This window comes from Bos mutus, chromosome 3 (assembly GCF_027580195.1).
Source record: "Bos mutus isolate GX-2022 chromosome 3, NWIPB_WYAK_1.1, whole genome shotgun sequence".
Taxonomy (NCBI): Eukaryota; Metazoa; Chordata; class Mammalia; order Artiodactyla; family Bovidae; genus Bos; species Bos mutus.
This window is the reverse complement of record NC_091619.1, coordinates 98421980-98442173: the sequence shown is the minus strand read 5'-3', so window position 1 is coordinate 98442173 and position 20194 is coordinate 98421980. Positions and strand designations below refer to the sequence as shown.

General features: G+C 45.7%; 3 protein-coding genes and 1 long non-coding RNA gene across 7 annotated transcripts in view; 1 reads left to right on the top strand and 3 right to left on the bottom strand.

The window, feature by feature from the left end:
• Positions 1 to 6461, bottom strand: part of TESK2 (testis associated actin remodelling kinase 2) — a 137700-nt gene extending 131239 nt beyond the window's left edge. For 3 of the 4 annotated variants that reach the window (XM_070368154.1, XM_005894201.3, XM_070368158.1), the window contains exon 1: positions 6126 to 6461. The gene's annotated coding sequence lies outside the window, so the exon portion shown is untranslated. The remainder of the gene's footprint in view (positions 1 to 6125) is intronic. The other variant, XM_070368155.1, reaches the window with a different exon arrangement.
• A 2701-nt stretch (positions 6462 to 9162) lies between these two features.
• On the bottom strand, positions 9163 to 13809 carry CCDC163 (CCDC163 homolog). Its single transcript, XM_070362401.1, has 6 exons — positions 13786 to 13809; positions 13639 to 13720; positions 13291 to 13477; positions 13112 to 13179; positions 12753 to 12820; positions 9163 to 11679 (listed from the first exon to the last, which is right to left on the bottom strand). The coding sequence occupies exons 1-6, from the start codon at positions 13807 to 13809 to the stop codon at positions 11569 to 11571; spliced, it is 540 nt and encodes a 179-aa protein (XP_070218502.1). The 3' UTR covers positions 9163 to 11568.
• An 82-nt stretch (positions 13810 to 13891) lies between these two features.
• LOC138986194 (uncharacterized) lies at positions 13892 to 14677 on the bottom strand. Its single transcript, XR_011463064.1, has 3 exons — positions 14268 to 14677; positions 14134 to 14167; positions 13892 to 13995 (listed from the first exon to the last, which is right to left on the bottom strand). It is a non-coding gene; the product is annotated as an uncharacterized lncRNA (long non-coding RNA).
• A 313-nt stretch (positions 14678 to 14990) lies between these two features.
• On the top strand, positions 14991 to 19943 carry MMACHC (metabolism of cobalamin associated C). Its single transcript, XM_005894202.3, has 4 exons — positions 14991 to 15146; positions 17100 to 17294; positions 17970 to 18122; positions 19169 to 19943. The coding sequence occupies exons 1-4, from the start codon at positions 15066 to 15068 to the stop codon at positions 19580 to 19582; spliced, it is 843 nt and encodes a 280-aa protein (XP_005894264.1). The 5' UTR covers positions 14991 to 15065; the 3' UTR covers positions 19583 to 19943.
• Positions 19944 to 20194: the final 251 nt, after the last annotated feature.

The following is a 20194-nucleotide window of genomic DNA, read 5'->3' as shown; positions in this document are numbered from 1 at the left end:
CTAATGCAAAAGCAAAACAATTTTTAAGACCTTTTAGTCAGATTCCAATTATACCTAATACAAAAAAACAAGATTAAGTGTGCAAAAATACTTCATGATTTCCACAGTGCCTACTTTTGAAAAAAAATACCATGCAAACTGTCCAAGAAAAACACTGACCACAAGATCAATACCATCCTAGTTTCCCACACTGCAGAAAAAAAAAATTGTCATCCTATTCCATCTAATTGGAGGAGGAAATGGTAACCCATTCCAGTATTCTTGCCTGAAAATCCCATAGACAGAGTAGCCTGACGGGCTATAGTCCAAAAGGGTGCAAAGAATCAGACATGACTGAGCGACTAAGCACATTCCATTCAATGCAGAAGAGGTGACATCCTCCATACAATTTGTTCAGAAGACAACAAACACCATATTTCATCTGTATAATGATTTACGGTTTGCAGTTCACTAAGCACTTTGACCTTTACAACAATTCTGTTTTCTTATTCCCATTGGACAGATTAAAAAACTAAGGGTTGAGATGAAGAAGGTCTTTCTAACTATAACTCAAAACCAAAAGTCATAAAAGAAAGGACTGATAAGTTTGTCTACATAAAAATCTAAAAGTTCTGCATGGGAATAAAAGAAGTCAGAAGACAACAGTCAAAATGGGAAAATATCTGCAATACTTCAGACAAAAAAACATGTATTTTATCATCTTATCATACATATATATGATATACAGTACATAGTACACATAGTGTTAGTCGCTCAGTCATGTCCGACTCTTCGGACCCCATGGACTGTAGCCTCTGTCCATGGAATCCTCCAGGCAAGAATACTGGCGTGGGTAGCCATTTCCTTCTCCAGGGAATTTCCCGATCCAGGAATCAAACCGAGGTCTCCCGCATTGTAGGCAGATTCTTTACTGTCTGAGCTACCAGGCAAGCCCATATACATATATAAATACACATATATTATAAATCAAGAGAAAGAGACTTACAGAACAGTAGGAAAGAGATCTATGACTCAAAAGAAAAATAGGTAAAGAATTTAGACACACAGTTTACAGAAATGGAAATATGAGTGATCAAACAATATAAAAAAAATCCTTGATCTTAATAACATAATATTTTAAAACTTAAAACTACTCTGAGCTATCATTTTTCTCTATCAGACTGGCAAAAATTCAAGTCTGATAACAGCAAAACATAATACTGCTAACAGTGATCCTAGAGCCAGAGTACTTAGCTTGAGTTTCTGCCACAGTAGCTGTGTGATTTGGGCAAGGCATTTAAATTTTCTACTCATTAAGTATTCTTCTGAAAAATGGAGATAATAATTGTACCTAACCCAAAGGAGGTTATTAAGATAAAATGAAGTAATGTAGATAGAGCACTTAGTATCTGGAACACAGAAAGCACCATGTAACTGTGATACAGTTAATGTTGGTGAGTGAACAGGCAACGTACATTTTGGAGCAGCAGCAAAGGAAAGCAATTCAGCAATATATTTCATAGTTATAAATGCATACATCGTTTAACTTAGAAATCCCACTTTCTACAAAGTTATCCCACAAATGGCCTTACACACATGTAAGATGGCATGCATATGTTTAACAGTCTCCATCATAGAACTACTTATAATATCACAAGACTAGAAGCAACACAATAAGGAACTAATTTATTTGACTGGAAATAAATTATAATACATCCATTCAATGAATATGATGCAAAAAAAATTTTTTTTTAAAAAGCAGGAGTTCCCCAATGACCTAGTGGTTAGGAATCTGGGCTTTCACTGCCATGTCCCAGGTTCAATCCCTAGTTGAGGAACTGAGATCCTGCAAGGTGCGAGATGTGGCCAAAAAATAAACAAAGGGTAAGAGCAAAAACCGTAAAAATAAATTAAATTTTAAAAATTAAAAAAGCAGAAACTATGTACTGAACTGGAAAGATCTCTAAGATATATTAAGTGAAAAAGTAGTTTGGGGGTAACAGTTTGAAGGTGCAGAACAGTGGGGACCGTGGACTAACTTCTGCATGAAAAGTAGAAAAAATTAGATTACATATTCATATTTGTAAGCATTTGCTTAAAGAAAGTCTCAAAAAATGTAAAGAAACTAGTAAAAGCAGTCAGGAAGGGAGCATGGGAGGACTAGGAATAGGAGTCAGATTTTTGCTGCTTACATAAAATATATAAATGGGCAACTAACTATTTGAATGTATTACCTTTTCAAAAATTAATTTTTAAAAAAAAGCTCAGAGCATAAGAACTTTGCCTACAAGCATATAGTTAATCACAACAGGATGGATTACAATTTTGTCACACTGTCTTTCTGAAATTTTCAAGAATGTAAGATTTAAAAATTATCACAGGACTCCCCTGGTGGTACAGTAGATGAGAATCTGCTAGCCAACGCAGGGGCACAGGTTCAGTCCCAGGTCTAGGAACTAAGTCCATGCACTACAACCACTGAAGTCTGTGCGCCTCGTGTCCGTGATCCACCACATGAGAAGCCACTGCAGTGAGTCCGAGCACCAAAAGAAGGGTAGCCTCCAATCGCAGCAACTAGAGAAAGCCCCCACAAACGTAAAAAAGACCCAGTGCCACCAAACATTAAAAAAATAGTCACAAGTGAGACTTCCCTGGTGGTCCAGTGATTAAGACTCTGCATTTCCACTGCAGAGGGAACTAAAATCCCATATGCTACACGGTGTGGCCATAAAATAATAATAATGATGATGAAGTTTTTTTTAATAAAAATAAATAAAATAAAAATTATCACAAGTAAGTTTTTCTCTGAAACAACCACTCCCTCAATAAAAGTAACACCAGTGTGACCACACTGAAGTCATCTCCATATGATGACTTGGAAAATATATATAACAATGTGAGTCTAAAATATTCACCATCACCTACACTATTCAATGCAATAATTGGGCTTCATTTCCTGGAAGATGAAATTCTCATAAAAGCCCTTATCATAGGTTTCAAATTCCAATACAACATTCATTTTGCAGAAAAATGAAATGTACGACACAGGAATTATATTCGTAAAAATTTTCACATGGAAAGAGAATCATTAAAGCAAGTCAGCTTTCTACTCTAAATAAGCCAGAGGATGAGTACATATAAATATGAAAATGTGTAACTTTGTTTTTATAAATAACATAAGTACAAAATGTTATTGGGGATAATGGGTTGGAAAGTCTAGCCTAGCTTCTCAACATATACACTTTTAAACAGAACTAAACAGGCCTGAGTTCAGTTGCTCAGTCGTGTCCGATTCTTTGCGACCCCATGGACTGCAGCATGCCAGACCTAAAATATTTTAAATTACAAAAGACTGTTTGAGACCACCATCCCAAATATATATATATATCTGTATGAGAGAATACATCATACATCCAGTGTATCAAGCAAGTATCTGAGGATCTCAACATTAATTCACTCACAAGCACACAAGTACTTGTACCACCTAGTACTGCTTTTGAACAAGTGACAAGGAGTGTCCAACTCAATTTTGGGTCCCTTAATTATGAGCAGCCCCACAAATAGGACCCAGCATCTCATCTGTTCCATTTCCTGCTTCATAGTGAGCAACTACGACATCCATATTGGTGACATAATATGTCATGTCCCTTATCCTCCCACTAGTTCAATAATCTCTATTCCCCTTCAACAGCACTGAGACAGTTACATCTTGTTTTTAGTTTTTACCTTGAAACTATATTTATATTGAACTCACAGCTTTCTCATTTTGTATTTCTTACAAAACCTAGTCTTCAACCACCTTTCTGATTGTCTCCTTATTCTCCAAGTACACTAGCCCCAATGAACGTTTTATTTCTTATAGCCCCAGCTTGGACCCTCAAAGTCCATCACATCTCCCACACTATCATTAGCAATGTAAAGTTACTCTCCATTTTATCTTTCTTTCTTGTAAATTCCACTTCTGGATCCACCCAATCATCTTTTTTGCCCTCTTGCTCTTAGGCTGCTGAAGAAGTATAAAATCCATGGTGCTAGGCCCCATTATTATAAATATTACTGGACCTACATGTGGTTAGCAATTTTTTGTTTGTTTAATCCTTAATCCACCCCTCTTTCATGTTCCATTCAAGATTTCCAAGGCCATAAAACTCAAGCCAGAAACTCACCATAGTTCCTTCAGTCTTCAAAGATAATTGACTTCTCCACAGATAAGCGAGCACATCAAGAAAATAAGACCATCTTTAAACTCGCTCACTTTCCCTCCAACCACATCAGTGTCCACACTTAATGTCTATTCTTGTGGTGTCAAAAAATGAAACACTCAACATATTAAAATTTCCCCATATAAATAAAATTTCCCTTCAACCTACAAAACTGTTTCACTCATACTAAGAAAAACACACATGTGCCATAGTGGAAAGAACATAGGTTTCAGAACTAGACTTTTTTCAAATTCTTGCCTATAGCCTTCCCAACCATAAAAGAGGGATACTGCTGATACTAAACAAGGCTGTTGTGATCTATAAAGCATCTTTATGACACGTAACCTACAGAATAACCTCAACAAAGGTGTTTCACTACTATCAGTTTTCCTTCACAACCACAGTTGCTGAACAAGGAATTTTATTCACTGTTCCACATTTGTTCCTCAATCCATCATGATCTGATTACTGCCATCCATCATTCCCACCATCAAGCTATCTAAAGTGTCTTTCAAAGAAAACAAGTGATCTCCTAATTACTAAATTCAGTGGTTTCTTCCTAATTCTCACTATACTGGTATCATACACTGATAGTTACCCTCTCCCTTCCTGAGATCCTTTCTTCCTTTGGCTTCTATCATAATGCCACTCTGTTCTAGTTCTTGTCCCATTCTTTTAACCTCTCTTTCTCAGTGTCTACTACCCTACAATGATATTCTTCCTGGTCCACAGCCCTTTTCATCTCTTCTTTCAGCATTACCATCCCATACTAAGGCTTCAAATATCCTGCATATATTCTTAGTTGACCCTCAAATATATGTATCCAGTTCCAGACTTTCTTCCAACTTTCAGACCCAGATTTCCACAATAATATCTGAAAAACACTTCAAACTAAACTTGTCCAAAACCAAATTCATTACCTTCCCTCATAACTGCTCCTTTATTCTCTTTATTTCAATTCTCTTTATTTCAATTAATATTACCAATCCATCCCATCAGTCAGGTTAGAAATCTCCCACTAATTCTCTCCACTTTGTTTTGGGAGCACATGGAATTGCATGCCATTCTCTTCACTCTCCTCTGACCTGGATTAGCACATTACTTTCCAAACTACCTAGGCTGTCTGCCTCCAAGTCTTCACTTTGAATTCTTCCTCCATATTTTCACCAGAGGTAATCAACCATACCAAACTCCTGCTTACAAAAGCTTTAAAAGCTCCCCATACCTAAGGAATAAAGTCCAAATTATTTAGCAAGGTTCCTCACCCTGCCCAGAGGGATAAACTGACAGGTTTTTATTTTTAAATTCGACAAACCCGGTTTCACTTCTAGCTAAATCTGAATACTGGCTTAGTCCAGATAGTTCAAAGTGAAGGATAAAAGGCAAAGGAGGGAAAAGGAGAGATTGGGATAAGAGGGATGACAGGGGAGGACTGAAAAGGAGCTAGTAGTGCCTGAGAGGAAGAAAGTATCTTTTGAGGGTAGAAATGGATGAGGGAAGATTATGTCTGAGAAAAGTTTGACAGTACAGATCTCCGTCAGAGCCGACAGGGTGAAGCTTAAGGTCTCAGACACAGGAGTTCTCCGAGGAAACGAAAGGGTCCTGAGTCTCTAAAGTGGGAAAAGTGCCTGAGAGGAGTCGGGGACCAGGTCCCACTTATGAACGAACTTCTCACGGGTTCCGGGCCTCTGAAGAGGGCAGAGAGAAGGCGCGGGGGGAGGGGAGAGAGGGGGAGCTGTCCCGGGACCCTGAGGGAAGTGAAAAGAGTAGGGGAAGGGGTCGAGGAGTTTCCCTAGCCGCTGAGAGAAGGGCCTCCGGGAAGCGATTGACTTCTGCCAGTGCTAAAACACCCGAGCACCAATGCTCCGGAGCCCAGGCGGGTAGCAGCAGCGCGCGCGGGCCGGGTGCCCTGGGTTCGTGCCCCACGCGCTCTCTTGGCGTTACCTGAGGCGGGACTGAGCAGCGAGAGGGGTGCCTGAGCAGGCGGGAAGGGGAGGCGGAGGCAAAGAGGGAGCATAGTACCCCTCACTGCTCGGAGGCGGCAGCGGCTCTTAGCCTGCGGAGGCGGTGGGGGTCCCTCTCGCAGAAGCCGACGACTCGGCGGGGCCAGCGGCGGCGGAGGGCGAGGAGGCTACTGCCATGACCCCCAAGTCGGGGTCGCTCCCCAAGCTTGTTCGGCGGGGCCAGCAGGATGATCCGGCCGGGGAAGCAAAGAAGGCAGCTGGGAGCGCCGCTAGGCTCCCTGGCCGCGAGCGACTGAAACGCCTGCCCCGCAGGGCAGGGGAGTTGGGGGCGGGGTTTAGTTAGCCCCGCCCCTCACCTCAAGCCCTCGCTCAGAACAGCCAATCAATTGTTAATCCTTGAAAAAAAACGAGCTGGTGGAATTGCCCAATTAGCGCTAGGAATACCACGTGGTATGAGGGCGGGCACAATGGGCGTTCAGAGAAGCCAATCATCAGCCCAAAGCTCCAACTCTGGAGGACTAAGGGAGCCAATAGGAAGAAAGTAGAGGTAAAAACAGAAGAGGCAGTGTGTGGAAAAGGCGGAACCAAGGAGGAGGGAGGGAATACACCTGGGGGAAACCCAAGTCCTGGAGCCTCTCAGAGGGCGGGACAGTAAACATAAAATGGGCCAATCAAAATGCCAAACATATAAGCTCTTGGTAATTGATAAAGCCAACAGAAAATGGACTCGACTGGCGCGGCTTTTGGGTTGGAGAAGGAACAGCTGAGTAAGAACTGTCTGAGTAGGCAAAAGCTGTATGAACGCAGAGTCCGACAGGATCTTAGTATAGTATGGGGAGAAAACTGATGTGAATTATTAGCGACCTGAGATAGTAAGAGCAATTAATAGAAATGCTGAGCGAGTAACTCATCTAAACCAAGAGATTCGATTTGGTGAGGGCCTCTTGGAGAAGGGAACCCTTGCTGCTGCTGCTGCTGCTGCTGCTGCTAAGTCGCTACAGTCGTGTCCGACTCTGTGCGACCCCATAGATGGCAGCCCACCAGGCTCCCCCGTCCTTGGGATTCTCCAGGCAAGAACACTGGAGTGGGTTGCCATTTCCTTCTCCAATGCATGGAAGTGAAAAGTGAAAGTGAAGTCGCTCAGTCGTGTCCGACTCCTAGTGACCCCATTGGACTGCAGCCCACCAGGCTCCTCCGTCCATGGGATTCTCCAGGCAAGAGCACTGGAGTGGGGTGCCATTGCTGGCTTGAAAACAGGGCAAAGAATAGAATTTGTTCAGCTGTTCAACAGGTACATATTTCCTCTTGTTTTCCCTATGCCTGGACCTCAGGCAGTCATAATCTCATGCCTGAGCAGACTGGAATAGGATTAGAGCTTCCATGGGAAAAAAAAAAGCAGGTAAAGAAACAAAGGAGTATGGACCTTCTTGCATCAATGCTCCCTAGGGTTGGAGACCTCTTTTCCGACATCTTTAGGCTTGCCTCCTGCTGGGTCTTGACAGATGAGTGGAATTTGAATAAGTGGATTGTGTGCATTCTTGGTGGCAATGTTTAAGAAAGGGGACTTCCCTCGTGGTCCAGTGGCTAAGATTCCACAACTCATAATGCAGGGGGCCTGGGTTCAATCCCTGATCAGAGAACTAGATCCCACATCCCACAACTAAGGTTAAATGTGAGTTCAGTTTAAGTGCCAGACTTGTCCTTTCTTTTTTATGCTGTGAGAATTATCAAAGGTTTTTTAGCAGGAGAGTAACCTTAACAGGACACTGTTATAGAAAGATAGATAGCTCACAGGATCTCTAAAGGGAGAAAAGAGATCAACATTGGCCCAGTTTCCTTGGCCAAAAGCCTTTTCTGTATCATTCTTCTGGCAGCAAATCATGTGCTGCCACCTGGTGACAGTTCAAATACCATTGTTCCACATTGCTATTGGAGCCCTGGCACCCTTGCAAACCCGTCTTCCACAGACGTTGATGCAAAAGAGTTGATAAATAAGCAGAGTACTGGTAGCAAGTAGATTAAATAATATCATTATGCCAGATGTATCACCTCCCCAGTCAAAGATGTAAAACACAGGGTTTCCTTGACCTGCTTCAGTAGGAAGATGAGCCTTGATGGGAAGTTTTGGGGGTTGTTTGAACAGGTTATATTTGACCCAGGTCTGATCTTTGTCATTCCACTCTCATCAATCTCCCTAATGCTGAAGGGAAAGAAACCCTGAGGACTGCCTTATAGCTATTCAGGTGTCAGAGGCCCACTCTTCATGACTTGTCTGCTAGTTAAGTCGGGGCCTTGAATGTACCCCATAACAGGAAATAGTTCCTGCCCTCCTCACCCCAGCCTTTTATTATGCTTTTATTTGAGATAACTGTCTCCTCTTCCTAGCTAGATTGAGCTAAGAGCTGGGAGTCCACTGCATACTTTTGTTGTTGTTCAGTAGCTAAGTCTTGTCTGACTCTGCAACGCCATGGACTGCAGCACACCAGGCTTCCCTGTCCTTCACTATCACCTGGAGTTTGCTCAGACACATGTCCACTGAGTCAGGGATGCCATCCAAACAGCTCTTCCTTTGTCGCCCTCTTCTCCTGCCCTCAGTTTTTCCCAGCATCAGGGTCTTTTCCAATGAGTTGGCTCTTCACATCTGGTGGCCAAAGTATTGGAACTTCAGTTTCAGCATCCGTTTCTGCCCTACTCACCCCCAGCCTTTTATTGTGCTTTTATTTCAGGTAACTGTCTCCTCTTCCCAGCTAGATTGAGCTAAGAGCTGGGAGTCCACTGCACATCTTAGCTCAGGACAAATACATACCAGGACTGGTATGCATTAAGTTCAAGAACCATCATCCATTTGTGTTAAGCAACTATACTCCATTAAAATTAATTTAAACAAAGGAATGCCTTTGAGTCAATTCTAATGAGGTGGATGAACCTAGAACCTATTATACAGAGCGAAGTAAGTCAGAAAGATAAATATCATATTCTAATGCATATATACGGAATCTAGAAAAATGGTACTGAAACATTTATTTACAGGGCACAAATGGAGAAACAGACATAGAGAACAGACTTGGGGAGAGGGGAGGAGAGGGTGGGCTGTATGGAAAGAGTAACATGGAAACTTATATTACCATAGTAAAGCCAACAGGAATTTGCTATATGGCTAAGAAAACTCAAACAGGGGCTCTGCATCAACCTAGAGGGGTGGGATGCAGAGGGAGATGGGAGGGAAGTTCAAAAGGGAGGGGATATATGTATACTTATGGCTGATTCATGTTGAGGTTTAACAGAAAACAACACAATTCTGTAAAGCAATTATCCTTCAATAAAAAATAAACTATAAGTTACAAAAAAGTTTAACAAAGAAGAAAAATCCACTTAGTGGATAAATAACATTATTTTGGCTATGTTTAGGAGAGGAAGAGACTTCATGAGACCTCAGTGAGATGCTACTACTTCTAGGGAAATCTTGGAATGCACTGTCCAGAATACAAAGCCCAGGTAAGGAAAAAGTAAAGCTTCCCTTACCTGCCTAGGAAGACATCCTTTCCAGAAAGCATCCAAGTGGAGGAAGGATCAGAACCAATAGCTAAAAAGCATTTTTTAATATAACAGGAAATATCAGAGTGTCTAACTCCTAGTAAGTACTGAATCATAAAATTTGTTTTGGTTAATAAATACAGACATGTATATTTACTAGGCTACAATACAATGTAAACTATTTCTTACTAGAGGTCCCAGTCAAAAAATCCTGAAAGCCACTGGATTAGAGGTTGAGGCTGAAAGACCAACCAAAGAGGAGACTGCTACACAATCACAGCCTGAGCTGCTGAGGATGAAGAGATATAAAGGGGCCAGAGAGACAGCCTCAAGAGGCAGAAGCTGAAAAAAAAAAAAAAAAAAGGACTCCTTCTATTGCCCAGGTCAAGGGCCCACCAGAATGTCTTGTCCTCCTCTGCATCCCCACAGCAGTACTGCCCCAAGCACTGGCCTACCTCATTCTACCCACCAGACTGGGAGCTTCCATCTCCTTCCAGTTTCCACTGAGCACAGGGTCTGTACTCAGAAGATACAGTCATAAATGCCCATGAACTTGGATTTCAGAGAGAGAGGTGGCAGGAAGCAGTCAAGTAACAGGAGGAAGAAAAGGTACAGCTGAGCCTATCCCATGTGGGTGCTGATTCACAAACACATGAGTTCAGTAGCTCAGTGGTGTATGACTCTGCAACCCCATGAATTGCAGCACACCAGGCCTCCCTGTCCATCACCAACTCCCGGAGTTCACTCAAACTCATGTCCATCGAGTCGGTGATGCCATCCAGCCATCTCATCCTCTGTCGCCCCCTTCTCCTCCTGCCCCCAATCCCTCCCAGCATCAGAGTCTTTTCCAATGAGTCAAATGAGTCAACTCTTCACATGAGGTGGCCCAAGTATTGGAGTTTCAGCTTCAGCATCAGTCCTTCCAATGAACACCCAGGACTGATCTCCTTTAGGATGGACTGGTTGGATCTCCTTGCAGTCCAAGGGACTCTCAAGAGTCTTCTCCAACACTACAGTTCAAAAGCATCAATTCTTCGGCGCTCAGCTTTCTTCACACTCCAACTCTCACATCCATACATGACCACTGGAAAAACCAGAGCCTGGACTAGACGGACGTTTGTTGGCAAAGTAATGTCTCTGCTTTTTAATATGCTATCTAGGCTGGTCATCGGAGAAGGCAATGGCACCCCACTACATTTTCTTGCCTGGAAAATCCCATGGACGGAAGAGCCTGGTAGGCTGCAGTCCATGGGGTCGCTAAGAGTTAGGCATGACTGAGCGACTTCACTTTCACTTTTCACTTCCATGCATTGGAGAAGGAAATGGCAACCCACTCCAGTGTTCTTGCCTGGAGAATCCCAGGGATGGGGGAGCCTGGTGGGCTGCCATCTATGGGGTCGCACAGAGTCGGACACGACTGAAGCGACTTAGCAGCAGCAGCAGGCTAGTCATAACTTTCCTTCCAAGGAGTAAGCGTCTTTTAATTTCATGGCTGCAATCACCATCTGCAGTGATCTTGGAGCCCAAAAAAATAAAGTCTGACACTCTTTCCCCATCTATTTCCCATGAAGTGATGGGACCAGATGCCATAATCTTAGTTTTCTGAATGTTGAGCTTTAAGCCAACTTTTTCACTCTCCGCTTTCACTTTCATCAAGAGGCTCTTTAGTTCCTCTTCACTTTCTGCATAAGGGTGGTGTCATCTCAGGGAGGGTTAAACCATTTTATTGCAATTGGTAGACAGGGATGGACAGGCACTGACAAGCCTCAGTAGGGAGGGCAAACACCAACTAGATCAAGAGCGGAGCGGCAGGCAACTCAGAAACAGGACCTTGGAGGGGAAGATGAGCAAAGAAGACTTCATCCTACTATATCACAAGTCCTTACAGGTCACTTAGGAGTATCCTGGGCCCTTAAAGAATACATCCTCTTGCTCAAGGCTCTGGGCCTGGAGCTGAAAGCTGCTGGGCTCCGGGTTCGAAAGGGTATGCCTCTGGAGATCTATGAGGAGAGAAAGGGGAAAAAGAACGAATCACCAGCAAGCACTGTGGTACACACGGACCTAGACTTGGGCCCTGTTGGGGAGGGACATACAGGCCTGATGGGATAAGGAGCAACAGAGGTTGATAGATTTCCAAAGAAAGAGGCAGAGACCCCATTCTATCCAGTGTCAAACAATTAGGCAGCTGGCATCCAGGCACCACTCAGATTCAGCCTCCTGCCTTACCCTCACCTAGCTTCCTTAAAAGTTCCCTGCTACTGTTACTGTCCAGAAGCCTGACTTCAGAGGTAGATAAAGAAAGCGACATGGCGAAGGTGGGCTGCTTAGATTGGAGGACATGAACAGAAGTCCTGCAAAGGGGGAAGAATCAGAGGTAGACATGATGACAGTGGGTCAAGGGGGCCCTCCCAGCACAGACCTGACCTGTCCTCCTTCCTGAGGCTAGGATTCCAGTCTCTTCCCTCTTTATCCTCTAAATACAGAGATACCTCAGAGACACTGTGTCAAGTAAAGAAAATGTGCAGTACTGCCCATATGGGCTATAACCCCCTACCATACCTTCCCTACCAGCTCATGTCAAATCTGAGATAGCTGAACTTTGGTCCCCAATGCCTGGCCTCTGTGAGCCAAATCCCTTCCACAGCCATAAGCACCCACACCCCCTGACCTGAGGAGGTCATGCTCCTGCCAGGCATCCTGGACCTCTGTTCTGACAGCCTCCAGGTTGTGACCTTTGCCATCCTGGCCACTTTGCAGCTGATCCAACATCTGCCATACCATAGGGCCAGGTAGGACCAAACCTCTACCTCTCCAGGAGGAGCACCCGCCTCCCCATGATTAGCCTCTTGAGCCCGCTTGGAGCCCTCATGGGGACAAAGATAGTTTCTCATGTCCTTTAGCAGAGGGCTTGGGAAGAAGAGCTTTGGAGGGAGGTGGAGTCAGTACAAGGAAGAGATGGAAAGAGATAGGAGTAGGAGAGGGTATCCTGGCCTGTCTGCAAAACAGGATAGATATAGAAAGGAAGGGGCCTCCAAAGGGAGAGATGAACAGATAGGTCCGATCCTGGTCCTACCTTCCAGCTGCAGGCCTGAGCTTGCCGCCTCTCAGTTATCTGTTTCAGCAGCAGCTCCTGATGCTGGCCTGCAGATGAGAGAAAATGTGAGGGAACGTCTCCAACTTCCTTCCTTCCCCTTCCCTGCCTTGCACCCAGCCTGGCACTGAAAACGGACAAATACATTCTGGTCCAGCTACTGGGCAGTTTCCAAGCTGACTGGAGATGCACACTCATACCATATGAGAAAAGACAAAATACTCGGCCAGGTTTCTGGGTAGCTCAAGCTATCAAAGGTATGGTCATTTATAAGGAAAGCAAGAAGGCTTTTCAGAAAAGGGAAGAGGTGAATTCATACGCACCCTCAATCTTTTACTCACTCAGCTGGTCCCGTAGCAACTTTAGTTCCTCCCGAAGAATCTGTGACTCCTCGAACAGCAGTTGCTGCCTTCAGGGATAATAGCAGTGTCATTCTAAAACCAATTAACAAGCCCAGAGGAGGCTACCAGAGTACCAGGAGTTCAGGGCTGAAGAAGACAAGGTTTTGCCCATCACTTACTCATTCTGAAGCTCTTCGTGAAGGCCACTGGTGGCACTGCACTTCTGTGGTCCTGTCTGTATTTGGGCTTGGGCCTGTTCCTGCACCTGGCTTCGAAGGCCCTGCAGTTCCCTTCTCATCTCTTCCAGATGTTGCTCCAGGAGAAGGACCCTTTGCTCTGGGCCCCCCTGCAGCAACCTTAGTGATGCTACAGTGAGACAAGTAGGGGATCAGCCCCCTAAGAATATCACACATGAGCCTACAGACTCCACTTGCAAATCAAGACACAAGTGCACAGACAATAGAAGAGCCACAAAATGTGCACACACATTTGAGGCTGTGTATATGAAGAAAAGAATGATCAGATACCTTCCAGGGCAGAGATCTGGTACTTCTGCTGCTCTCGCTCTTCCAGCAGGCCCTGGACAGCCTGCCGTAGTGCTTCAGTCACCTACCCAGGCAGAAAAACCCCATGAGCTCCCCAATCACCGGTAACCTCATCAGTTACACACTCACACAAACCCCAAATATACACACCATGCCTCACCTGAGCCTGGGATCAAAGAATAGTAACTTCATCCCTGAGAGAAGATGCACTGTGGGCCTCAGCCCAGTTTAGCCTCTCTGGAAATACGGGAGCCTCTAGAGCCCAAGCCTTTTGAGCTTGGATTCCTGACTCAGTAGGCAAGTCACGAGGGGAAATCCAAGTCCCAGCCAGGTCTCCTGCTGAGAGAAAAAGGAAGGGACAAGTGGAAAGCCCCTTAGGCGGAGGGGGGAACAGATGTTTCTTCAGGAAAAGAAAAGTTGGAATTTGGAAGGAACAGTGGATAACACTGGAAAGAAAGGCTGAGGGACAATATTTACCCCCGGTAGAGACTCCAAGTGGATACAGCCGCTGCTACAAAAGAAACAAATGCACAGGTCAATGAGTTCTGTTTTGCAATCTATTAACTCACATCCCCTAAACAAGGGAGTAGGGGACTCAGGAGCCCCCTCACCTTAATCCTGTTCACATTTCGGTCCGTAGCATTGAGAAGCGCGTCGAGCTGCTCAGACCAGCTCAGGCTCCTACTCATAGACTGCAGCAAGGGTCTGGCTCCCTGGCGTCTTGTGCCCTTGCTCCCCACACTGTGGACACCAAAGACACAGCCCAGGGAAGACCACAACATAAGCTCTAAAGAGGTGAGTGGGGGGATGCAATACTAAAGGTAAGGAAGCATTAGTCAGACCAAAACTGCGTTTCTGGGACTAGTCGGGGGAGCGGCTTCCTTGCGAAATTAGGGGAAAAGCGGGATGCCCTGATAAACAGATATCAATTGGGAATTGAAGATGCTGAATCTTGGTTTAGACGTCCCCAGACTCACAACTCTGGCACCATAACACTGAAACTGTGCCAGTGACCACTGAAACCGCCCAGTTCAAACCTTACGGTAGGCGGGGAAAGCCCGACTTCGGACTGGCCTCTGCGGCGCCACTTGGGAAATTGAGTTCGCCTCTATTGGAGACAACCGGCGATGGAGGCTACCGAACTACGTTTCCCTGGAAGCAACACGCGCAGTCACAGTGCCCCCCCCACCGTGAAGCTTGTCGGGAAACCGAGTTTTTCTGCTTCTGTAGTGGGTGCCTCTACGAACTGAATGAACTACGTGTCCCAGGATGCATCGCGCAGAGACGACACAGTCCCGCAGCTGATCCCCGTAGCTCTTGGGAAATGGAGTCCAAGCTGTCTCAAAGCGTAAAGTCCCGAGTAACCTTGAGACTCCATTCCCCAGCAGGCTCAGTGTGTAACGTGCACTATGGAGCCGCTAGTCGCAGAGCTGAAGCAGAAGATTGAGGACACGTTGTGCCCTTTTGGCTTCGAAGTTTACCCCTTCCAGGTTGGTTTATCCCTGCTGCGGTGCTAGGGCTAAGCGTATGGATGGCTTCGGTGCCACTGACGTGAGGCCCGTGAATTTTCTGATCTTTCTCGAGCTCCTCTGGCCGCGAGTCCGTTTAATTGTCGAGACAGGGCGCTTGGGCTAAATGGGTAGAGCAGCGTTGCAGGTTTGTTCTTTTGTTGTTTTTGTTCAGTCGCTCAGTCGTGTCCGACTCTTTGTCACCCCATGGACTGCAGCACCGCCAGGTTTCCCTGTACATCAGCAACTCCCGGAGCTTGCTCAAACTCATGTCCGTTGAGTCGGTGATGCCATCCAACCATCTCGTCCTCTGTCGTCCCCTTCTCCTCCTGCCTTCAGTCTTTCCCAACATAAAAGTCTTTCCAATGAGTTATCTCTTTTACCCTCCTACAATGCTGTATTGATGAGTGGGAGACACCATGTGATCCAGTAACCTTGTGGTTTTGTCACCCAGGTAATTTAGAGGAAGAAGGGGATCTGTGGAGCCAGAGTCACTTTGGAAGCTTCCTGAAGGAGTTTAGGAGAGGGCAAGGTCTGGGAATGTTTGTATGGCTCATGAGCAAAGGGCATTCTGGATGTTGAACAAGCAAACAGTTGGCTTGGTTGTTCAGTCTATCTGCAAAAGGTTACATTCATGATGTTGCCAATCATCAATGCTGGGCTGGGTTTAGAAACTGTACACTTGCCTGACACAGAAGTCTGGCATCAGGACCTACCCTTAGTCACATAGGTCCATCTTCCCCCACATCCAGTGCCCTCTGCACTGAGCCCTGTGCTTAGTGCAGGGCTAAATCAACTCAACCTGAGCCTTTTGCCTGATGCTTAAGAGGCCACCCTTTCCACTTTCCACTGAGTGGCATACAGCAATGCTGGGAGAGGATTATAGAGGAAGAGGTAGTTGGGTCTAGCCTCAGAGAGGCTTCCCTGGAAAAAATGAAGTTGAGCTATATATGAAAAGATAGATTGGAAGGAAGGAGGGTCATGTACATCTCAAATATCAGAAATTGCTTGAGTAAAGGTATGGAGATAATGGTGGATGGCAGGTGTGGGAGAGATTGGAGATGCCTGTCTGATATAATCAAGAAGACTTTGGTAGAAGGAGCTGTGGTATTGAACAGTGCCTCTTACAGCCCTGCCAGTCATCCTGTGTTCCTACTTCTCTCCCCTTCCCAGCGCCACATACAGTCATCCACAGCGATCTTTAGGAATCTGTCTCCTAAATTCAACCTATCTATGCTCTGGTTCAGCCCACTATTAGTCATTTGGATTTCTGCAATAACTTCCTTGCTGTCACTTTGCCTCTATTCCTTCCTCCACACTGCAGCCAGGTTGATCTAAAACTGACCATGTCAGTTTGCTTCTTAAATCTTCAATGGCTAACCCCTCACTGTCAGCAAATTAGACCCATATTCCTTCAATTGGTATTCAAGGCCAGTCACAGTCTCATTCTTACTGATCTCTCCAGCCTTCTCTCCCTCTGCTCTCCTCCTCAGATGCTTCATTTCTATCAAACTAGACAATTTGCTATTCTCCAAGTATGCTTTGCATTTTTTGCCTCTTTGTTTATGCTGGGACCTGTTTAAAACACACACCAGATTCTCCCTCTCCACATCAGCCTGTAAGTTACCTTCCCAGCATCAAGACTCAGCTTCCAAGAAGCCTTTTCTAATTTCAGAGGACCTTCATTGGCCCTGTTATTGCACTAACCACAGTACAATCAATTTCTTCTTTTTCTTAGTTGTTTATGAATTCTTTGCCTCTCTATTGTAACTGTCAGGTGAGTTCCCCACAAACACACATCATCAGGAGAATTTCATTGTTTGAATAAGGAGGCTGGACAATTTGCATGAAACCTTGAATGCCAGGCCAAGGTATGGGCCTGGCTAAGGCCTAAGTTAGCCCTCTTGTGTGGCCTGAATTTTCTCTCTGTTCCAGGTGGCATGGTACAATGCACTCCTGCCTCCAGCCTTCCACCTACCCCTGCCAGGACCTACACTGGCCTTCCTGGTACTCAGCACACCTGCCATGTTTGACCGGGCCCTCAAGCCCTTCCTGCAGAGCCACCACCTCCAACCACTGACTGACCCTGTGGACCAGTGTGTGGCCTACCACCTGGGCCGAGTTAGAGAGGTGAGCAAGGCTGGCTATAGCCTCACCTAGCTTCCAAATCTGCATCTGCTTCCAGTTCCTGTAAGCTCAGTATAGAATCTAGACCTACAAGGAGCCACTTCCCTGGCAGAAGGCTATCCTAAAGCCAGCCTTGACATCGTGATCTCTCCCCAGTCTGCCTTCTCATCTCAGGTTTAGCCACCCCCTCTAGCCAACAAGGTCTGAAACAGATCAATCTCACCCTTCCCTGATGGGCAACATGATGAGCAGACTTCCCTTGACCTCCAAGTGAAATAGGAATAAGCCCCAAAATTCTCCACGCATCTCTCACCTGTCTTTGCCCTAGACCTGGGAGCCTTATGGGGTCTTTTGAGGACAGAACAGGACCCCTGCACTACATACTTTACACGTATACATAAATACGTATACATACACTGGGTCTCCCAAAGCTGGACCGTCTTCCTCTGCACTCAGCCTCTGGAGGGCAGAGCCGTAACAGAGGTTTCTGAACAATCCTAAACAGAATTATCATTTTCTTCACACTGGAGCCTCCAATCCCACTCCAAGTTTAAGGTCATGTTTTCCCTTTAAACATGACTTCTAAAGACAGGGCCATGTTAACACAACTGAAGGCTCTGTTGAACATGATCATGATTCCTGTTGCGCTTAAAGTCTTCATCTTATCTTCTATCCCAGAGCCTCCCAGAGCTGCAGATAGAAGTCATCGCTGACTACGAGGTACACCCCAACCGGCGCCCCAAGATCCTGGCCCAGACAGCAGCCCATGTAGCAGGGGCTGCTTACTACTACCAGCGACAGGACGTGGAGTCTGACCCTTGGGGGACCCAGGTCAGAGGGCAAGTATGAGCAAATAGGGGCTGAGAACGAAAATGAAATAAAATTCCATCAAGATTTCAAGTCCCAGGAATTCCCTGGTGGTCTAGTGGTTAGGATTCCAGGTTTTCACTGCCATGGTCCCGGTTCAGTCCATGGTTAGAGAACTGAAATCCTGTTAACCACATGGCACAGCAAAAAAAAAATTTCAAGTCCCATTCTTCCACCTTCCCTGGGTAAAGGAGTTGCTGGGCACAATCCAGGACAAGAGTGCACCATGGTCAATGATCCAGTTCCATGATTTCGTCTACTTGCAGACACATCAAGTCAGAAAAAGTGAAGTGTTAGTCGCTTCAGTTCAGTTCAGTTGCTTAGTCATGTCTGACTCTCTGCGACCCCATGAATCGCAGCACGCCAGGCCTCCCTGTCCATCACCAACTCCTGGAGTTCACTCAGACTTAGTTGTGTCCAACTCTGCTTTGCGATCCCATGCACAGTAGCCCACCAGGCTCCTGTACACAGAATTCTCTGGGCAAGAATACTGGAGTGGGTTACTGTTCCTTTCCCCAGGGGATCTTCCCAATCATACCCAGGGATTAAACCCATGTCTCCTTCACTGGCAGGCAGTTTACCATCTGAGCCACCAGGGATCTGGTTAGAGAACTAGTCTGTTCTTCTTTGTGACAGAATGGAGCAGGTAGAGCTGTGATTAAATCCACTGTGCGACTGGGAAGCTGAGGCTCAGCTTAAGGAAACTCTCCTTGGGGTCAGTGACTTCATGAAGAGTTGACGGAGTAGGGGAGCCCAGCCAAGACTGACAGAAGTTCACATGTGTGTGTATGCAGCACAGCTTTTGGGATCTTAGTTCCTTGACCAAAGATAGAACCTGGGACCTTGGCAGTGACAGCGTGGAGTCCTAACCATTGGACCACCAGGGAATTCCCTGACAGGCTCACAGGTAGAATCACTGTTGAATAAGAAGTGAACTAGCTTGCATTGATGGTAGTTATTGGTGCCCATATGACCACCATGACCTTGCTTTCTTTTTACCCTCTCCCCAGCACATAGCAGGTGTGTGCATACATCCCAGGTTTGGGGGCTGGTTTGCCATCCGAGGGGTGGTGCTACTGCGAGGAACAGAGGTGCCGAATCTGCCACCCACAAAGCCCGTTGACTGTGTACCCACAAGAGCTGACCGCATCAGCCTGCTTGAACGCTTCAATTTCCATTGGCGTGACTGGACTTACCGGGATGCTGTGACACCTCAGGAGCGCTACTCAGAAGAGCAGAAGGCATACTTTTCCACTCCTCCTGCCCAACGCTTGGCCTTACTGGGCTTGCTTCAGCCCTCAGAGGAGCCTAGCTCTCCATCCCAAGAGCTTCACATCACTACACTCTTATCCAAGAAGCCTCAGAATCCCAGGAGAGGCTGGCTCAGTCCCACAGTTTCCCCACCTATATCCCCTGGACCCTGATACCTTCCCTGCCTGTGGGATCCTCATTTAGGGCAGTGGCACCTACCTGTTAAAAGACTTTTACACTACTATTAATATTTCGCCAGGGAAGAAACTTATTTTGGGTATAAAATGATTATTTTTGATAAATTATTCTAGTAGAGATCTTAAAATAACAAGGCTCAGGAAAGTTTGGTTAAGACCAAAGTAGATCCAGACCTCCCACCTGCCTTGAAACATGGAATCACTACCTGTTACCATTTCTCTGCAGTGCTTCGAAATGCTACCTGTTACAGGGCGTAAGGAGGAACTATCCCCTAAATAATAGTACCTGCTTCAGAGGGTTATCATGGTGACTGAATAAATGTGAAATTGCTTAGCATACAGTAAGCTGTTGTTGACGGCCCTGGGAATCCTGTACTACTGCCCACAGGTAGGCTGGGCTAGTCGGGGGGGGGGGGTGGTGGTGGTGTCCGGAAGAGCACATACTAAAGGATCTTCTGTTGCAAATGTGCCCTAGCCTTGGGCCCAGGAGGAATCCACCTTCACCCCACTGACAACCCTCCCTCACGACACAGATACGAATGAGAACAAGTTCAAATGAGTCGCGTCCAAAGTCTTTGCAACCCCATG

Coding starts and splice junctions, on each gene's coding strand:
- CCDC163 (XM_070362401.1), bottom strand. CDS start 13,809: ATGGTGTGTATATTTGGGGTTTGT. Junction 13,478..13,638: donor CCAGATCTCTGCCCTGGAAG/GTATCTGATCAT, acceptor GTCTCACTGTAG/CATCACTAAGGTTGCTGCAG. Junction 11,680..12,752: donor CTCAGGCCTGCAGCTGGAAG/GTAGGACCAGGA, acceptor CTCTCCTCATAG/ATCTCCAGAGGCATACCCTT.
- MMACHC (XM_005894202.3), top strand. CDS start 15,066: ATGGAGCCGCTAGTCGCAGAGCTGAAGCAGAAGATTGAGGACACGTTG. Junction 15,147..17,099: donor TCGAAGTTTACCCCTTCCAG/GTTGGTTTATCC, acceptor TCTCTGTTCCAG/GTGGCATGGTACAATGCACT. Junction 17,295..17,969: donor ACCTGGGCCGAGTTAGAGAG/GTGAGCAAGGCT, acceptor CTTCTATCCCAG/AGCCTCCCAGAGCTGCAGAT.